This window comes from Onychostruthus taczanowskii, unplaced genomic scaffold (genome assembly GCF_017590055.1).
Source record: "Onychostruthus taczanowskii isolate IOZ18803 unplaced genomic scaffold, ASM1759005v1 scaffold270, whole genome shotgun sequence".
Classification (NCBI taxonomy): Eukaryota; Metazoa; Chordata; class Aves; order Passeriformes; family Passeridae; genus Onychostruthus; species Onychostruthus taczanowskii.
In genome coordinates this window covers 131,425-148,947 of record NW_024500018.1, presented here as the reverse complement: position 1 = coordinate 148,947, position 17,523 = coordinate 131,425, and the positions used below count along the sequence as shown (strand labels likewise).

General features: G+C 34.8%; 1 protein-coding gene across 1 annotated transcript in view; it reads left to right on the top strand.

The window, feature by feature from the left end:
• Positions 1-3,764: 3,764 nt before the first annotated feature.
• LOC121337491 (receptor-type tyrosine-protein phosphatase delta) overlaps positions 3,765-17,523 on the top strand; it is a gene marked incomplete at its 5' end in the record, with an annotated part of 82,820 nt that continues 69,061 nt past the window's right edge. Inside the window, 2 exons of the mRNA XM_041407631.1 lie at positions 3,765-3,877; positions 14,283-14,380. Coding sequence (XP_041263565.1) covers positions 3,765-3,877; positions 14,283-14,380 — 211 coding nt within the window. The remainder of the gene's footprint in view (positions 3,878-14,282; positions 14,381-17,523) is intronic.

The following is a 17,523-nucleotide window of genomic DNA, read 5'->3' as shown; positions in this document are numbered from 1 at the left end:
ATTAAATATGCTTCATAGCCTTAATCATACTTAATCATAAAAAAAAAAAAAAAATTCTTTCATCTGGCTAGTCTGAATCTACCCCTTGTCCTGTCATTATGGGCTCTACTATAAAAGCCTGTCCCCATCCTTCTTGTGAGTCCCTTTAAGTACCAGAAGGCTGCAAGACAGTCTTCCAAAACCTTCTGTTGTCCAGGCTGAACAATCCCAGTTCTCTCATCCTTTCCTCTTCCATCCCCCTGATCGTTTTTGTGACCCTTTTCTGGATCTACTTCAAGAGATCCATGTCTTTTTTGTACTGATGACCCCAATACTGGATACAGCACTCCAGGTAGAGTCTCACCAGTGCGGAGTACAGGGGAAGAATCACCTCCTTTGAACTGCTGGTGCCCTGATGAATCTTGATCTATAAGAAGAAATATGCTTCTAAGAGAAAAAAACCACAGATGTTAAAAAAAAATTTAAAAGCACAGAAATGCAAAACAGGAAAATGGGAAATCTTAAGTGATGATGAAGAATTTTAAAGACTTTCTCATACTGTGTGTCATCTGGTCATTGCAGAGTACAAGCTATTAAAATGTTTGTAGAACCCCTGTTTATTATGATCAACACAGAGGAAGATAAACACTGTAGTTATAGTATGTGTGTATAATAGAACATGTTGGTGGGAAATAAAAAATTATTTTTCCTCTTCACCTAAACTTTATAGATCATAGATCACTACAGATCTATACAGATCACTGTAGACCTCTAGTACATGGCATTCATTCTACATCTAAAGAGGCATGTAATACTTCATTGAAAAAAGATTTATGATTCCCTTTCTTTCCAGGGTACTGTTAAAAATTTCTTTTTATTTTATTACCTGGTTTTGTAAAACAGTTTGAGAAAATTTTCATTTATTTTTATTACTATTTTTTAAATTTAGTAGAGGTATTACGTGTCTCATATATTTAACCTTCTTCATCACTTCATTTACTCTTCCTCTTCTCCCTTTTTCTCCTTCCCATTCTAGTCTGCCATCCACTTTCATTTTTCCTCTCTTCCCTCCTCTCATCTCTATTCCCTCTAGAAAGTAAGAAGGAGCTACATCTCAGTGAGAAGTAATTTTTCAATGTAATGTTAACATTACTTTCATGGCTCAAATTAAACACCCATTCTCCATTGTCTCACTGTATAAAATTTGAAGTCTCATTTCTTGGGAGATAGAGGTGTATTTTTCAACAGAAGATTCACTTTGGACATGACCTTGAGTCCTCCATTTATTCTGTGATTTCCAAGCATTGAATATTTTGATGAGCTGTCATAGCTTAATTTGGTTTAGTTCCATATCTTTACTGCAAATCAAAATTTCTTGTATCTCCTACTTTTATGATTATTCCCTGTGCTGCTGGTCAACTAACATTTCACCTTTTCTTCCCTCCTTGCTGCATTAAAATGGAGCAGTAAACCTGACAGGTGAGAAGTGAAAAATAGTCACTCTTCATTTAATACAGAAAAGGAGAAAAAAGAGAAAAAAAAAAAAGTAATCATGATAATGATCTAAGATAAAGCATCTGTCAGTCTTAAGTGAATGTAGGCAGTAATCTATCAATGAGGGCAAGTGCAAGATTTGCTATGTTATTTACAGCACTGAAAATTAATGTAATACAAGCAACAAAGTTTCATTGAGTTTTTTTTGTGTCTTCATGGAGTAAATTTTCAAGACATAGCAGAGCTGAACAATGCTCATATGATTTTGTTTGTGTTTTAGTGTTGTGCAAGAAGTGGTTGTATGCAATAATCAAAGTTCTTGAAGGAATCCATGGTTGTAGTTGAGGCATTAGCTGCTCTGAATCTTCATAATGTCCCATATACATAAATTCAATACTGACCTATACTTCTACCACTGAAAATGATACAGTGATATCATTTTTCCTTTCTGGATTTTTTTTCTCCACCTATCTCAGAATCTTTTCATAATCTGGGAGAACTCAGATGTCTTCTACTGTCTGGAGAGATTAAAAAAACCCAGAATATTCCTCCAATTAATAATACGTAATAAACCATTCTATTATTCTATAAGTATTCAAAATATTCAGATACATGATTGGAAGATATTTTAGTGGTTTATTATATTAATATGAAATTGCAGCCTAATACTAACTTTCAAGAAGAAAAAAGTTAAATTAAGCTTGTCCCTGGACAGTTCCAGAAACTTAAGGAGACTTAAGACTCCTAGACTTAAAGAGAAGGAAGTACAGGGTAAAAAACTTTTTGAAAACTATACCACACATCTTTGGTAAGAAGAAAGAGCACGAGGGCGAGTGCTACTGTGAAAGTAGTTTGGAGTAGTCAAAATCAAAAGAAAGGAATCTCAAATGAGCTTATATTTGCTAATATTGTTTTAAAAAGACTAAAAACAGAATAATCAGATTTAATTTTTATTGCTTCACTAAAGAGAAGTTAATTCATATGTTAAGGTGTTTGCTGGAGAACAGGTGGAGTGTTTTTACAGTAAAACTTTTTCTTTTTCACAATAAAACCACAGGACTAGAGATTTTCAAAAATTCAGGCAATGGTGTTTGACTTTTTTGCATAACTTTTGAAATCTCACTGTATGGCACCTGGTCTTCATTATTTCAAAAGCAGCAAGAAATTGACTGGAGTAATAACAGATTTATCATTGTCACATTGTGAGTCAATGAGGAAAAAGAAAGTGTTATGTTAATGTAAATACTGGGCACCTGGAAAACATTCTGCTATCATTGCCCTTAAAATAATCTCATTTCTGTTTTCACAACATAAATCCTCCTCTGTTTTCTTCTTCATTTTATGTTACATAAAAAATATCAGCCACATTGTGTTTTCATTCAGGACCCCACAGATAACTTGTGAAGAAAGATTCCACTGTCTGTATAAAAATGCAGAGTGGTAGCTGCTCTTCATGTAGCACGGTTCTCCATGTTTTACATCAGATAACGATACATACAGATAACAGAAGTCAGTTTTAACAAAAATGTCAGTGAGAACACACATGGATTCTGCTTCTCTCTAGAGAAAGGGAAACATAGACAACTTTCTTTCTCTTTTTTCTCTTTCATTCTGTCATTTTTTTTAGTTTTATTTTCCTTCCTTTGCAGTGAAAGTATTACTTTGATTAGAAATATTCATCCAGATCTAAGTCTTGAATATATGTAGACCTGATAAGACGTATGAAGATTGCATATTTCAGCTCTTACAGAGATGAGAGGAAACAAAGCAAATTCTTACATCCTAGAAAATGAGAAGAATATATGTCTTCTCAAATAGGTGTCTTTTGTACTGTTCTTTCTCATATTAAAAATACCTAAGGAGTGCAAATTATTTTTAATAGCAGTGCAGAGCTCTGTGGATGAGATAAGAAATATTTAATGACAATAATTGGGGTGGTCTAGCTCAAGAGTTGGCTGCTTTTTTTATAATTGTAGGTAGCATTCAAAGTAAGAGAATTGTCTGAATTTTTATAGGTGTAATGTTATAAAAGTAAAGTATTAGGATCACCAGAAGGATGTTCTGGAAGAGCAGTTTGAGGCAGAATGCAGCTATTTTATCTCTGATCATTTTACCACTGCAAATTTTAGGTACCCCACCCACCACACATAATTATATTACTTTCGCACTGCATCAAATACTTTTTCAGAAATAAGCACCTTGCCTTCAGATTGTAGTGCCAAACATTCAGGCAGCTTTGTGGAGCTAACATGTCTATTTTCTGTTTATGTGTGTTCACCTTCTCCATGCAGGAAGAGGGCTGAATCTGATTCTAGAAAGAGCAGCATACCCAACAGCAAGGAGGTTCCCTCTCACCATCCCACGGATCCAGTGGAGCTGAGACGCCTTAACTTTCAAACTCCGGGTAAGAGACAATAATTACTCACTGAGACCTCTGTGATCACAGGCTGATTACTGTTGCTATTACAGAAAAGAAACATGGATTGTTTGGAAATATGTATTTTGATCGAGGGTTTGGTGGGGCATTTTTTTTTTTTTTTTGCTGCAAAATATATTTCTTCGTTAGCTTTTGAAATAATTAATAATTTCTTTATTTAAAAGAAAAGAGTGCTTGAAAAAAATTTGAAGTTTTGTAAAAGAAAGCCCAAAGACACATATGCTATATGGATGTGCTTTATCTGCTAAAATTCCGACTTAAACTCAACAGTACTAGAAAATGTTACTGGAAAATGTACATCCCTCTGTTTATTAATGATATTTTTATGGACACTTTTTTGTAAATAAGCTTCCCTTTTATCTACTGCATTATCAGGTAATATATTAACATCATTGTGAGTTCCACTGGTTTGCAAATGTACAATACAGAAGAGAAATACATAACTAGATAAATGGTCTTGATGTTGAAAATAAGGCTGTATGTTATGGTCAAGGAGGATATTAATATATCAGTAGTGTTGAGGTCAGAAGGAACACACTCTTAAATACTTCATTTTTTTTTCATTAATCACTGTTTTATTAAAGCTGTTTCATCTGATACTCAAGAAGCACGAAGAGAGAAATATTTAAAACAGTATTTTTACTGCCTTTGCAGAAGTCAACTTTTACTTAAATATGCTTTGTTTTGATTAAGTTATGTCCCAGTAGACTTGTTTTCTACTACAATATATTTGCATGGAATCTGATGCTAATTAGACACTAAATCTTCCTGAGCCTCATGTTTTTGTCAAGTTTATTATATTAAGTAAAAAAGGTAGTGAATTCAAGTTCATAAAAGCAGGAAATTAAGTGCTTGAGATGCTGAGAATTAGGTGCTGAAGTTGACATGATAAATACTATTAAAGGGTTAAGTGAATGTGCAAATCTCGTTCCTGATCTTCTAAATAATGACTGTATTGAGATGATGTTGCTCCTGAAGGAGTGTGTCTGCAGAGCAATGAATGTGGCTAAAGACCCACACTTCATGCACATGGCAGATGTAGAAAGGGAAGAGTCTGGAGGCTTGAGTTTTGTTCCAGCCTTGCTTTTTCAGTCTGTTCCAGTACACTGCTCCTAGCAGCTAGGGCAAATCAGGTGTGTTTCAGGAGCACATCTTCTAATTTAATTTCATCTTAGTGTGGGAATCTTGTTGTCGTGCTCTGGGACCTGTCTAGCATAGGAACTTAAACACAGTAAATGCAAATAATTGAAAGGTTTTATTCAGTGTCTTTCTGAGGCTACAATTCAGTGGCGGCTCATTGTTTCTGGGTGGTTTTCATCTGTTACTCAGCACTTTTGTAAAAACTTTAAAGAGTTTCACAGTGAAAGAAATATACATACAAGTCTTTGAAGCATGACAAGAAAAAATATTGTTCATGAAGTCTAGCTTATGCCTAAAAGAAGTAATCGTTTGTATACAGGTATATAATGAGTAGAGTAAATGGCTCACTCGAATCACAGAATTGTTTTGTTTGGAAAAGATCTCTAAAATCATTAACTCCAACCATTAACCAAGTGCCTTACGTTCAACAATAAGCCGTGTCCTGAAGTGTGACACCCACATGTTTTCTGAGCACTCCAGGGCCAGTGATTCCACCACTTTCCTGGGAAGCCTGTTCCAATGCCTCATGACCCTTTTGTCATGAAGAATTTTTTCCTAATATCTAATCTGAACCTCCCCAGTGTACCTTGAGGCCATTTCCTCTTCCTGTATCTTGTTAACTTGGAAAAAGAGATTTATTTCCCACCTGGCTTCTTTCAGGCAGTTGTAGGGAGCGTAGGGTCTCCTCTCAGCCTCCTTTTCTCCAAGCTAAACACCCCCAGCTCCCTCAGCTGCTTCTCAGAGGGGAAGAGCTCCATTGCTCTTCTCCGGACACACTCCAGCACCTCAATGTCTTTCTTGGAGTGAGTGCTCCAGAGCTGGACACAGGATTTGAGTTGTGGCCTCACCAGTGCTGAGTACAGGGGGACAGGGGGACAATCCCTGCCCTGGTCCTGCTCGCCACGGAATTGCTGACAAAAGCCAGGATGTCAGATCTGCTCAGTGACCTTCCCCAGCATCAAGGCCAGGTTGACAGGCCTGTACTTTCCTGGATCCTCTTTCTTGCCCATCTTGTTGATGGATGTCCTATTTGGAAACCTCTGGTCAACCAGAATGTCCCCATTTAGGCAGGACTGCTGGTACATGAGGGAAGGAGGCTCAGTGGGTATTTTAATCAATGCCCTTGCTACCCTTGGGTGTATCCCCTCCAGTCTCTCAGAGTCTAGTGAGTTCACAGTGTAGCGGTTCGCTGACCATTTTTTTTCAGGATCAGGGAGACTTAATTCTGCTCCCCATCTTTGTCTTCCAGCTCAGGAGGATAGATACCCACTCAACAGTTGATACTGCTATTAAAAATTTAGGCAAAGAAGGCATTAATTACCTCAGCCTTTACCTCATCAATAGTCACTATGTTTCCCTCTTCATCCAATAAATAATGGAATAATAACTAGATAGATAAGCCTAATTTTCTGCACTCCATTTATTTAGATGCAAAATCTTACCTATCTATTTAGTATTCATCATAATTAAAATGAAACATGAGGGGAAAAAAGCCCTGCTGCCAAGTGCTAACATATAAAATTAATTTATTGTAATTAATTTTTAATTTACATTGAGAAGGTAAAGTTATTAAGAAATGGCAGAATTTGTGGCACTTGTAGACACAGTAATTCCATGTCATTGATCTGAAAAGAGCTAGAGAGGTTTTAAAGCATACTTTTTCTTGCAGGGCTGTAGTTTATCTGGGAAGTTTGCAGTTTTCTGTGAAGCTATTTGAGCAGAACATCTATGATCTGTTTCTACTAGGAACCCCTCTTCTTTGCTATAATCCTTTTCACAGACTGGAGTATTACCATTATTGTTAAAAATACAGTGCATCAAGTTATGTTATTTTTTCCTATTACTGTACCTCTTAAGGTCCCTAGACACAGGTCAGGCCATTATACTACTCAGCATACAACCAAATATCAAGGAGAAAAATCTCACCTCAGTAGGTTTGTCTTACTCTGTGTACTCAGTTAACTTACTCTGTTAACATGTTCTTAATATGTAAACAGCCACAGTGAAATCAAGCTACAGTTCCGTTGTTAGTAAAAGGAGAATTTCACTTAAATTAACTTCAATTAGGGCTACCATGTAATTAAAATCTATAATAAAATAAATTTAAAATAAATAATATAAATAAATAAATAATAAAATAAGATATAAATAAATAAACAAATAATAAAATAAGATAAATTTAACTTAGTTGTTTAAATCCTACTGGAATATTTATCCATCTCCCAACAACCAACACACCATCAAATAACATGCAATAAAATTTTTTTTAAGATGAACATAGAGAAACTACAGAAGGGATATACATTCGGGATATCAACTTTGTCGGGTGTGTTGTTCTTTCACTTTCAAATAAATGGGTTTTATTTTCTGTGAGGTAGCAGAACTAGATAGGGGGGCACTGCAAAGGAGGTAACTGAGGGAAGGGGGTAGGGCTGATGTCGTTCTGTGTTGCGTTCCTTTTACTGAGAAATCTGCTGTTGCCCTTATAAAACTAGGCATTTCTCGACATTGTCTACAGATAAAACAAAGGACAGAGTGCTGAATGTACTATCAGTACAAGTGCATCAAGGTAGATGATTTGACATAGTTATTATTCTAATGATTTATTTCTTTAGATTATGAAAGCAGCCACAGTTTGCTTGGAGCTTTCCAGGCAGACCAAGTGCTTCCAGAAGAAGAAAACAATTTTGAATGAATCCATAATGTACAGAAGTATTAGAGAAAAAAATTCTAAATTACATTGGCATATCTGGACTGGCAATTTTCACTTGGAGAGGTGAATGAGACGCTCCTATAAAATTATGGATTGTCATAAACTTTAGTACTTTAAAGGATTTCTAAACAGCCACTTTCCAAAAATGCTATCAACCATATATTTTGTATAACGAAAGACCTGATCAGATACAGATATCAAAATAATTTGAAACTAAGTCCTTAGGGTAAATTTGAGTTTCTAACCACAATTTTAAATTACTCCCAATGCAGAAGATTAGGTATAGATTTTTGACGCAAAATACGAGAAAGCAATATTTTATCTTTGGTGATATTTAGATGATCATTGCAGTATAAATATGTTGTACTTGTCATAAAATTTTCAATTCAGCATGAGGATGTTATAAAATTTCACAATCTAAGCTACTGGCTTAGGAAATGTCTTGCTTTCCTTTCACTTTTTATTGTCTACATTCTTCAATAATGTAAAGAGCTCTAAAGAGCTCTAACCTAAAGTGTATCCTATCTTACCTTGTTCAGAAAGGATCAAATTTATTTCTGGCTTCCCTCCTCATTGGATGAAGTAACTCCATAGATAAATTTCACACTTTGCCTTAACATTTGGAATATCCCACAGTTCTGTATCTGAGACCAAGATCCCAGGTCCGCATGTGTTATCCAAAAATGTGTATGTGTTAGATAAGCCCATATGCCAGTGAGTGGGTCACAGCAGTGCCAAATTCTCTTTGAGTAAACATGAAAATACCCAGTCTCTCAGTAGGATTTCATTTTTAAGTCTGTTATTCTTCCATAACTGGAACAGCTGAAGAAAATTCTGTCACATTCTTACCTTTCTACAAGTTGCCTATGAAACACAGAATTAAAATCATTAACCTGGTGCACAAAATTTAGAGGTCTCTAAGCCACATGGGAGAGTTAAGGTAAAGAAGGGGTAATAATTAAGCCTCACAAAAAGTTTCATGAACTAAGGCAGCCTGGTTGTGCAGAGGAAAATTAACTGAAATTAAGTTGTTTGAGTGGGTTCTGAGAGATCCAAGGCTCAGGCAGACTTCAATCTGCCAGTCAGCCAGAGAAATAAATTGAGTCATGCCTCAAAAGTGACTGATTTTTTTATCCTCATTTAACTATAAAATGTGTCACACTTATAAGTAATTTTTGTAATTGGGTGCCAATTAAACAATTATCTCATTATATCTTATGAACTAAATAAGATGCTTTTAAATACAAGATAAATAAATAGAGTTATTACATCTCTAAGTTAAAGACTTTTTTTTTTTAATTAGATAAGTGCTCACTTATTCCCTGAGTTGCTAAGGAATTTCCACAAAATTATTTCCATGATAAAATAGAAAAAGCATAAAAATGTTCAGAGGAAAATGGTGCAGAGGAAAATGGTGCAAATAAAAAAAAAAGTGAAAAAAGCGATGTCTGGATTTCATTACCTGCTTTGCACAACAGCAGAAATTTTTTTGTGCAGTTCATCCACTCAACATCTGTTTATGAGAATCATGACAATGTTGAAGGAAGTACTGTGCTTTGTGTCCATGGCAAAAACAGACTAAAATGCTTTGTCACAGTGAGCCATAGTACATATAGCTCTTCTTATGCACATGTCTCATATGGAGGATTTAGGCACCTAAGAGAGGTGCAGCTTCCGATGCAAACAGCATTTCTCTGATATCCCATTTTGCTTTGAAACCTGGAGGAACCCAGAATCTGCTTAGCTAGGAGATAAAGTTGAAAAGTCTTCTCTTCACAAGAGTTATCTCTTTTTTTCCCCTTTGGATTTTAGACCATAGTTTTTGTGACATATTATTGTATTTGACATTTTTAGATCAGACTCTGAAAACTAGGTTTCCCCTGTTCTCACTATAGGTGACTTTTACACGTCACTCAGAGGTGGTGCTTCTGCCATGAGGCTGTGGAGACCCCAGTGCTCCTTGTTAAAGCTCAGTTTTTGTTGCAGAAAAAAGATAAAATGTTTTCATTCCAGAATAATTGATCAAGTTTTGAATAACATAAAATATTCTGGAATAAAAGTGGCATAATTTTGCAATATTATATATGCATTTGCAATTATTTTAGAATAGCTGTTGCAGAATGATATATTTCTCTAGAGATTGTCTTGTAAATTTATCTTTGTAATTTCATGCTCTGGCCTAACTCTGGTTCTGTGAAAATGAAATTTTAAAGTAACAGTAATTTTCATGTACTAACGGCATTCTTGATAAATTTTCATGAATGCTGAATTCCTACTGAATAACGGTCATCCTTAGTTTTTTCCATTTTCCATGTCAGAATTTAAAGTAGGTGTTTTTTTCTGTCTTTTTGATAAGAATAAGTCTCAACAACCACTGTTACTTATTCCTTTTTCTATAAAGGGATATCTTAATTAACATAGATTGGTATGTAAAAGAGTGTTCTGTAAATTATTAAATAAAAATGAGATGTTTGTAAAGTCACAGACAATTAATTTGATGTGAACCTAAAGTACCGCTCATTTCCTAAAGAAATTTCTGTGACAATTATGTGTCACATTTTCACTTCATATAGATTATAGTCTATATACTAGCAGATTTGCTCTTTAATTTCTTCCTTTGTTCTTGTTTATTGTGGGTATGTGAACCAATTGGTAAATAAATGTATGTGTCATAAATGTTCCTAAAAGCCTTTATCATAAAACCCTGACAACAAACAAAATCCTAATCTAACGCACTCATGACAAGCCTAAAACACCCACTTGATTAGCTGTGATAAAGAAATATAATTAACAGGTTTAATGCATGTTAATATGCAGATGATTTCTGACCTTGCTCTCTTAGTTTTTTTCTTGAAATTGTGGTAGAAATAGTATTTCATGTTCCTTAGTCATGTATTTACCACAGATTAACCAGAGGATAATTCTACACTGTAATCAAACCATACGTTGTTATTTAATTCATGTAAAGGGATTAATACTAGGCTGCATAAGATCAATTACATTTGGCAATCTTCTACCAAATTTGTAAATAAAATTTTTTAATGGGTAAAATTTCAACTGTGTTTTGCATGCGGTGGTTTTGGGAGTTTTCTTTTCTTTGAGTTTTCAGGTGTTTTTATCTCTTTTTTTATTAAAAAAAAAAAATAAAAAAAAAGAGATACCATATTTAAAGAGAATTTGAAAGCATGTTTCAGCATGGTATTTCTTTTGACTTTTTAGCATGTCACAGGACCTGTTGTAATTTAGCTGTATTTCGTCTTTAAGTTTTTGTGTTGTCATGACATATGTTGATTGGTGTGGGAGTGTGTCATCAAATAAGTGTATTTTCTTATTTGTAACCACAAAAAGAAGGGAGTTTAGCTGTATTTTAACTGGGATCTTTTGAGTCAAGTTCTGCACCTGCTGAGATGAAGCCTCATGCTTTTGCATGAGGTGTGATGACATCTTAGGATGTTTATTCATAGCATATTCTGTTATGATTCACAGACTGATTGCATAACAAAAGACCTCCAGCAGTTCTTTTAAAAAATAAGCCCATTTTATGTATTTAAAGTATTTAAATAGAACAAATGCAATTACTTTGTAAGTTAACTGCCAAATATTATTTGAACAAAGTTATTCAAAGTGTAATTGCTGAAAATGAGAAGTAGAGGAAGGGTTTAAATGCAGTTAAAATTTGTCAGTTTCTGAAGTTGTAAGTAGTTCATCTTTTTGCCTTAGAAAAATTTATCTTCGAATTTCTTATTTGCATAAAGTGTTTAAAGTGAAATCTCCCCTTGGCAATGTCAAGTGTCATATAGAGAAGTGTATAAATTAAAAAAAAAATCAAAAAAATAATGGGTGTTCAGCATCTTTAGAAAAATATTCCTTCACAGTAAGTTAATTATTATGATTTGTTTCATGATGCTGACGATTTAGTCATGTTCATTGTGTGATGAGTGAGTCTCATACTCAGTGGGTTTATGACCTTTATATTTACAGTAGGGTAACTGCACCTTTAAATATCTTAGTTGAGTTACCAGATGCTGTTTTGTGCATGTCTGAAGTGCCTGTATGTACAAGATGATTGATTATGATGGTCTACTGCTGTTACTAATTTGTTTCCCATTTCCGATTGGCTTTTACTTTTTACAGCTTTGAGCAGTAATTCAGTCCCCTACGCCTCCCTGATTGGCTCTGTGTCCTCCCTCTCTAGCCAAACTACCACTCAGTCCTTATATGATAATAACTCTCTCCCACGATTCGCTCGAAAAGGTCTAAACATCTTTGTCTCTATTATTTTCTCTGTTCAAGCACTGTTTTAGATGTACATCAGTCCACCTCCATTTCTGGATCAATCTAGAGTTCTCTTGTGCCTTTTCACCCACATATTTTCCATAGGGGTGCTTGATCTGGATCAATCCGTCTAATTATTAGATGACTGATCTCATTTTGAGAATAGCCAAGTCCTAAGTAAAATTTGTAAGAAAATGGGAGAGAAGCAGAGCTGCAGCAAATAAATTAGTACTTAGAGACTAATTTTTTAAATTGAAATTTTTAAGGAATCTCCCCACTGATCTCAATATTCTGCTTTGTTGGTTGACTGACAACTTGCTTTAATGCCTTACCATCACAGATGTGCTATGAAGATTCCCCAAAACATATATATAGGGTCAGAAGAATTAGGGCCAGTGCTGCTGGACATTATTTTGGAGTCTATTATGATGCTTGAAATGTCAAAGAATCCAAAAGAAAACAGGAATTAAAAACAAAATGAGAAGAATTAAAATAATTACAGCACATGCTATAGTGCGACTGTGTTGTAGCCACATGGTCATTTTTAATCTATGTCTAAAGGAAGTGCTAGTCAACTGTCTTAGGCATGCTCTTGAAAGTCACGGTGACAAAGCAAACTGCATTGTGCAACATGCCTTCCAGCTTGAGCCCCCTTGAGTCATCAGTGTTTTCCCTTTGTAATTTCAAGAGATCCTGGGGTTCACTAGCTTAACTTTTTCTTGCCAGCTCTGATTTCTTCCCTAAGCTATTGAAACCTCACTTTCATTTTAGGTGTGATAGTCTAAAGTATGAAGAGAAGAATGTAAGCATTTTGGAGAAAGCTCATGAAGACTGATAGCTTGAAATAAATAAATTTTGCCTGTCAAATCTTAAGCTGGCAGATTGTTCTAGTTGACCCCATATCTTTTCTTTTTTTTTGGTTTGCCTTTTTTTTTTTTTTTTTTTTTTTTTTTTTTTCTTTGCCGTTGCCCCCCCACCCTTTAGGTGTGATAGTCTAAAGTATGAAGAGAAGAATGTAAGCATTTTGGAGAAAGCTCATGAAGACTGATAGCTTGAAATAAATAAATTTTGCCTGTCAAATCTTAAGCTGGCAGATTGTTCTAGTTGACCCCATATCTTTTCTTTTTTTTTTGTTTTCCTTTTTTTTTTTTTTTTTTTTTTTTTTGCCTTGCTGTCGCTGTACCCCCTTACACACCCATCTGTACTTCCCACTTACTATCTTCATCAGTGGACAAAGATGTTTACACCTGAAGTAGATTGTAGGTACTTTTAGGGGTTGAAAAATGGGATTTCAGATTAAGCGTATTTTGAGGTACTAGTGCAGTCAGCATGTGAGTCCAGCCAAAATATGCAACCCCTGCCTCTACAATCTGCTACTAGTGAAAACATTTTTGAAGTTCTAATTGTCTTACGTCCAATGTTGTCTTCAGTGACTGTTGTCTTAAAGCAGTGATGCATGTTGTTCTAGTCATTCATAGCTGCATGTCAGTCACCTCAGAATTCTGTAAAATACTTAAGTATTTCTAATTTAGAGTACACACTCAGTCTTCTATACCTTGATGCATTATTGTTATTATTATTATTATTATTATTATTATATTATTAATCTTGAATCTTTCAATTTCATTATTCTTTATTTTTTAAGTTAGTTTTATGTTGGTTTAGGTTTCTTTTTTTTTTTTACCATTTCCTTTCCAGATTCAGGTGTCTGGTTACCTTGGTAACCTTCATTATTCAAGTTTGTTTTCTTGATTATGCATAAGTCACTTTGTTTTCTGTCAAAATACTCTTATTTCCCCTTTAGAGCTCTTTCAGTGTCTGTTTCTCAGTTCACATTTCCTCATCTAATTCAACAGAGTTTTAATTTCATGCATTGCAGTAGAAGGAGTTTGAAATGACATTAAGAGTCATTACTCAAAGCAGAGGTCAACATCAGGTCTAACTGTTTCATTTTTCCATGCCTAGCTAAACTCATTGACTCATATGACAGTAGCTCTTTCCTCTACACTAAGAATGTTAGCTTTGGGAATACGTTTGGTGACTTCTTTTAATTTGGCTTCAGAGCTCATCTATGCAGAGCATGTCCTGCTTTGAGTAACCAAACTATTTGCCTGCTTCTCTCACATATGACATCTTTACTACTTACACATTTATAGACATTCTAACTACTGCATTTTCTAAATTTTAGAGCAATGCCATCACTGTAGTTTACTTCAAATTTTGTTCTTCTTTCTTTTTCAACAGGTATGGCCAGTCATCCCCCAATACCTATCTTGGAACTTGCAGATCACATTGAAAGATTGAAAGCAAATGACAATTTGAAGTTCTCACAGGAATATGAGGTAATTTTACCCACTTCTTTACCATTCAGATTTTAAATGTCGTGCTTGCTGTTTCCCAAGACTTCTCTATGATATGGTGCCAGGTTTGTATGATATGTATGACAAAAAAAATGGTGTAAAATGACTACAATGGCGGGATGGCTCCTTTGCTCATAAAATCTTGTTCTCTTTTTATAAAGATACATATCAGGCAGATTCCATGGACACATACTTGAAGTAATGTGTGAATGATACAGTATAGACTTCTTTTAATGTACACAGACGTATATCTTTCCTGCAGTTTAAAGATCCTTAGATTATTTTAAAAAATCTCCCGTGTAATGTAATGTTGACAGGACACATACAGCACACAAAGAAGGTTCAGTCCACTGCTTTAATTTTTTTTTTACATGAGATAAAAGGGTTTGCAAGTGCTTGTTGTCTCTTCTATTGTAGTAGTTTCAGGACATTGTATTTTCCTTCTGTCAAAAATACCACTTTGATAAATTGTGAATGATGGTCTAGAAGAGCATGAAAGAACGTAACTGAAGACAGTGATCATTTACCAGCTACATTGTCAGTAACCCCTGGAGTATATAGGTATTGCTATAGTGGAGGATAACATCCTCTCAGGTCAGTAATTTGTGGCTGAAGGGACTTAGGGAGCCATCCATTAAGCGTGGTAAATTATAGCTGTTATTTAATGCCAAAATATTGTCCATGTCAAAAATACCTAGATTAAATGTACACTGAACCATCAGTAAAGAAGTGCTTCCATAGATCAGCTATAGGTGACCATGTCAGTGATACAAGGTTTAACAGCCCCCAGAGGGATCACCAACACAGTATTTTCTTTGTGGTCTGTTGTGTCACTAATCCTTGCTTAAAATCCTCCAACACTTTCTCAGCATGGTGGAGTGAAAACCTGAGTTGCTCTTATTTTTAGGGACTGCACATTAGTGGCATTTGAAGGTTTGTATGGACACTGGCAGAGCAATAAAAAACACTCAAGATTACTTTCACATTTTAGTTTCATAGTAACATGTTACTGCAGGGTATGTGGAAGTCCTATATATTTCCATTGTATTTTAAAAGTCTTGAGAGAAGATGTTAAAAATTTGTACTAAGTACTATGATAAAGAACTACAATTGCTTGTGTTTTTAATTGAATGTAGGATTCAGAAAGTCCTTAAGACCGCTTTAAGAAATAATCTCATTAGAAATTAAAAAGAAAATACAGTTTCAACAATTTCTGGAAATAAATTTGTTGAAGAACAGCTGAGGATTGCTGTTTATTGTTGCTGTCATGTAAAAAATGTGGGATAATCTTCTGACTTTTCTATGTGTAAACCCTACATTCTTAAGTATGAAGACTGCAGCATATAAATAATCAGACAGGGAATTTTATGTCGCAGAATATTCACCATAATAAAAGATAACATATGGTACAAATTTTAAAACCATTTCCTGTTGTGGGCAAATCAATTGGTTTTTTCCGTGTAGAAAATCCCAAACCATTTACAAGTCATATAGTACAGTATAGTTTTATTACAAATAAACAATTCAGCTGCACTACATCTTGAAGATGGTGGGGATGTGACATGGTTTTGTTATGCTGTAATAGAAATTAAAAGTTTTGGTGTTTTGTATTATCTCTTTTACTTGAGTAATTAAAATCATCTTGAGAGTGTATTTTAATAATTTATAGCCAGTATTGAGAGATACATTAAATTCCTAATATCTTCTGACCCTGCAGAAATTTCTCTTGTCTGTGTAAACAGGACAGCTTCCACATTCTTTCCTTCATTTGTTTGGGGTTTTTCCCTCTTTTTGTTTTTTTTTTTTTAATCTTTACAAAACATACCATCTGGAGCAGAATGGTCAGACATTCAAGATTAGAATATGGGCAACTGTGTGGGTCAACATCAAGCTTCATTCATATTGCTTTGCCCAAGAAGGTTCAACATTTGTCTTTGAAATTACAGCTTTAGAGATATCACTTCATTTCCATCTAGTCCAAGATTCATCCATTTTGAAACAGAATTAGTGAAAAGCAATGCTGTTTGGTTTCATGGTCTAGGCTAGGCAGAGGACTAAAGCTGCAGCTTGATGATCATTGTAAGTCATCTCCGTGTCTTGGCTGTGCATTCCTGTTGACTCTCTTGTGCCAGTCCTGGCACTAGCAGATGTGCAGCTGTTCAAGGATTATCTCAGGAAATAGATTCAGCTGAAAACTAATTGTTTTATTTTTCTTTGCTGCTTTCAATTGGATCAGTTCCCTGAACTAGCTCACCACATGTCTGCTTAAGTGCTAGTGCCAGCAACGGGAAGTGGTGGGTATATTTGTGGTCAGCGATTGGGACCTTCTACTTCAGCAGCAGTTCTCACTAATATCCCTTAAACAATCTTTTTAAATCTGATTGCAAGGCAGAAAGAGGTACAGATGGTAACAGTTCAGTCATTATCACTTCAGATAACACTAGAGCTGGTGAGACAGAAGGAAAAAGAGATACTTCTCATATTCAAAAGTTCAAGGTGTAACATGCAGCACAAAACTACTGACCTTTATTGATACCAGCAAAATCCTCCAATTAATTGCTGTTTAGGGAAGCAAAGAGTTTTCATCAATTACCACTGCTGATTTTGTTGTGGTTTTTTTTGGTTTTTTTTTTTTGTTTTTTTTTTTTTTTTGTTTTGTTTTTTTTTTTAATATATATATAATGCCCTTTCCTCGTTGGCAGTCAATTATTTTCTTTTACTTTTTATGGAATTGTGTGAATTGCATGGGTGAAATTCTTCAAAGATGTATTGATTGTATGTATCACTTACTGTAGTAAGTGATAACTTTGTGATACCATAAAGTAAAATATATGTTGGTGGTTTTCTGATAGTCTCTTACTTCTCTTCCTTCTATCAGGAGGCTAGCTCCGTTTCAAAAGGATGTTTAAATTATTTTTTTTAGCACAACCTACTTCAGTTGCCACTTCGAAAGAAATAGTGGTTTCACCACACAAACACATCTTTTCATTTTCTAAGAAATGCCTTATTACTTGTTCCTCTTCTCAAGGGGATGGAACTTGTTCCAACTTCTCAAGGATGGAACTTGTTCCATCCTTGCTCATGTTCCATCCACTTACTTTTGATCAGAATTTCTGATCAAAAGT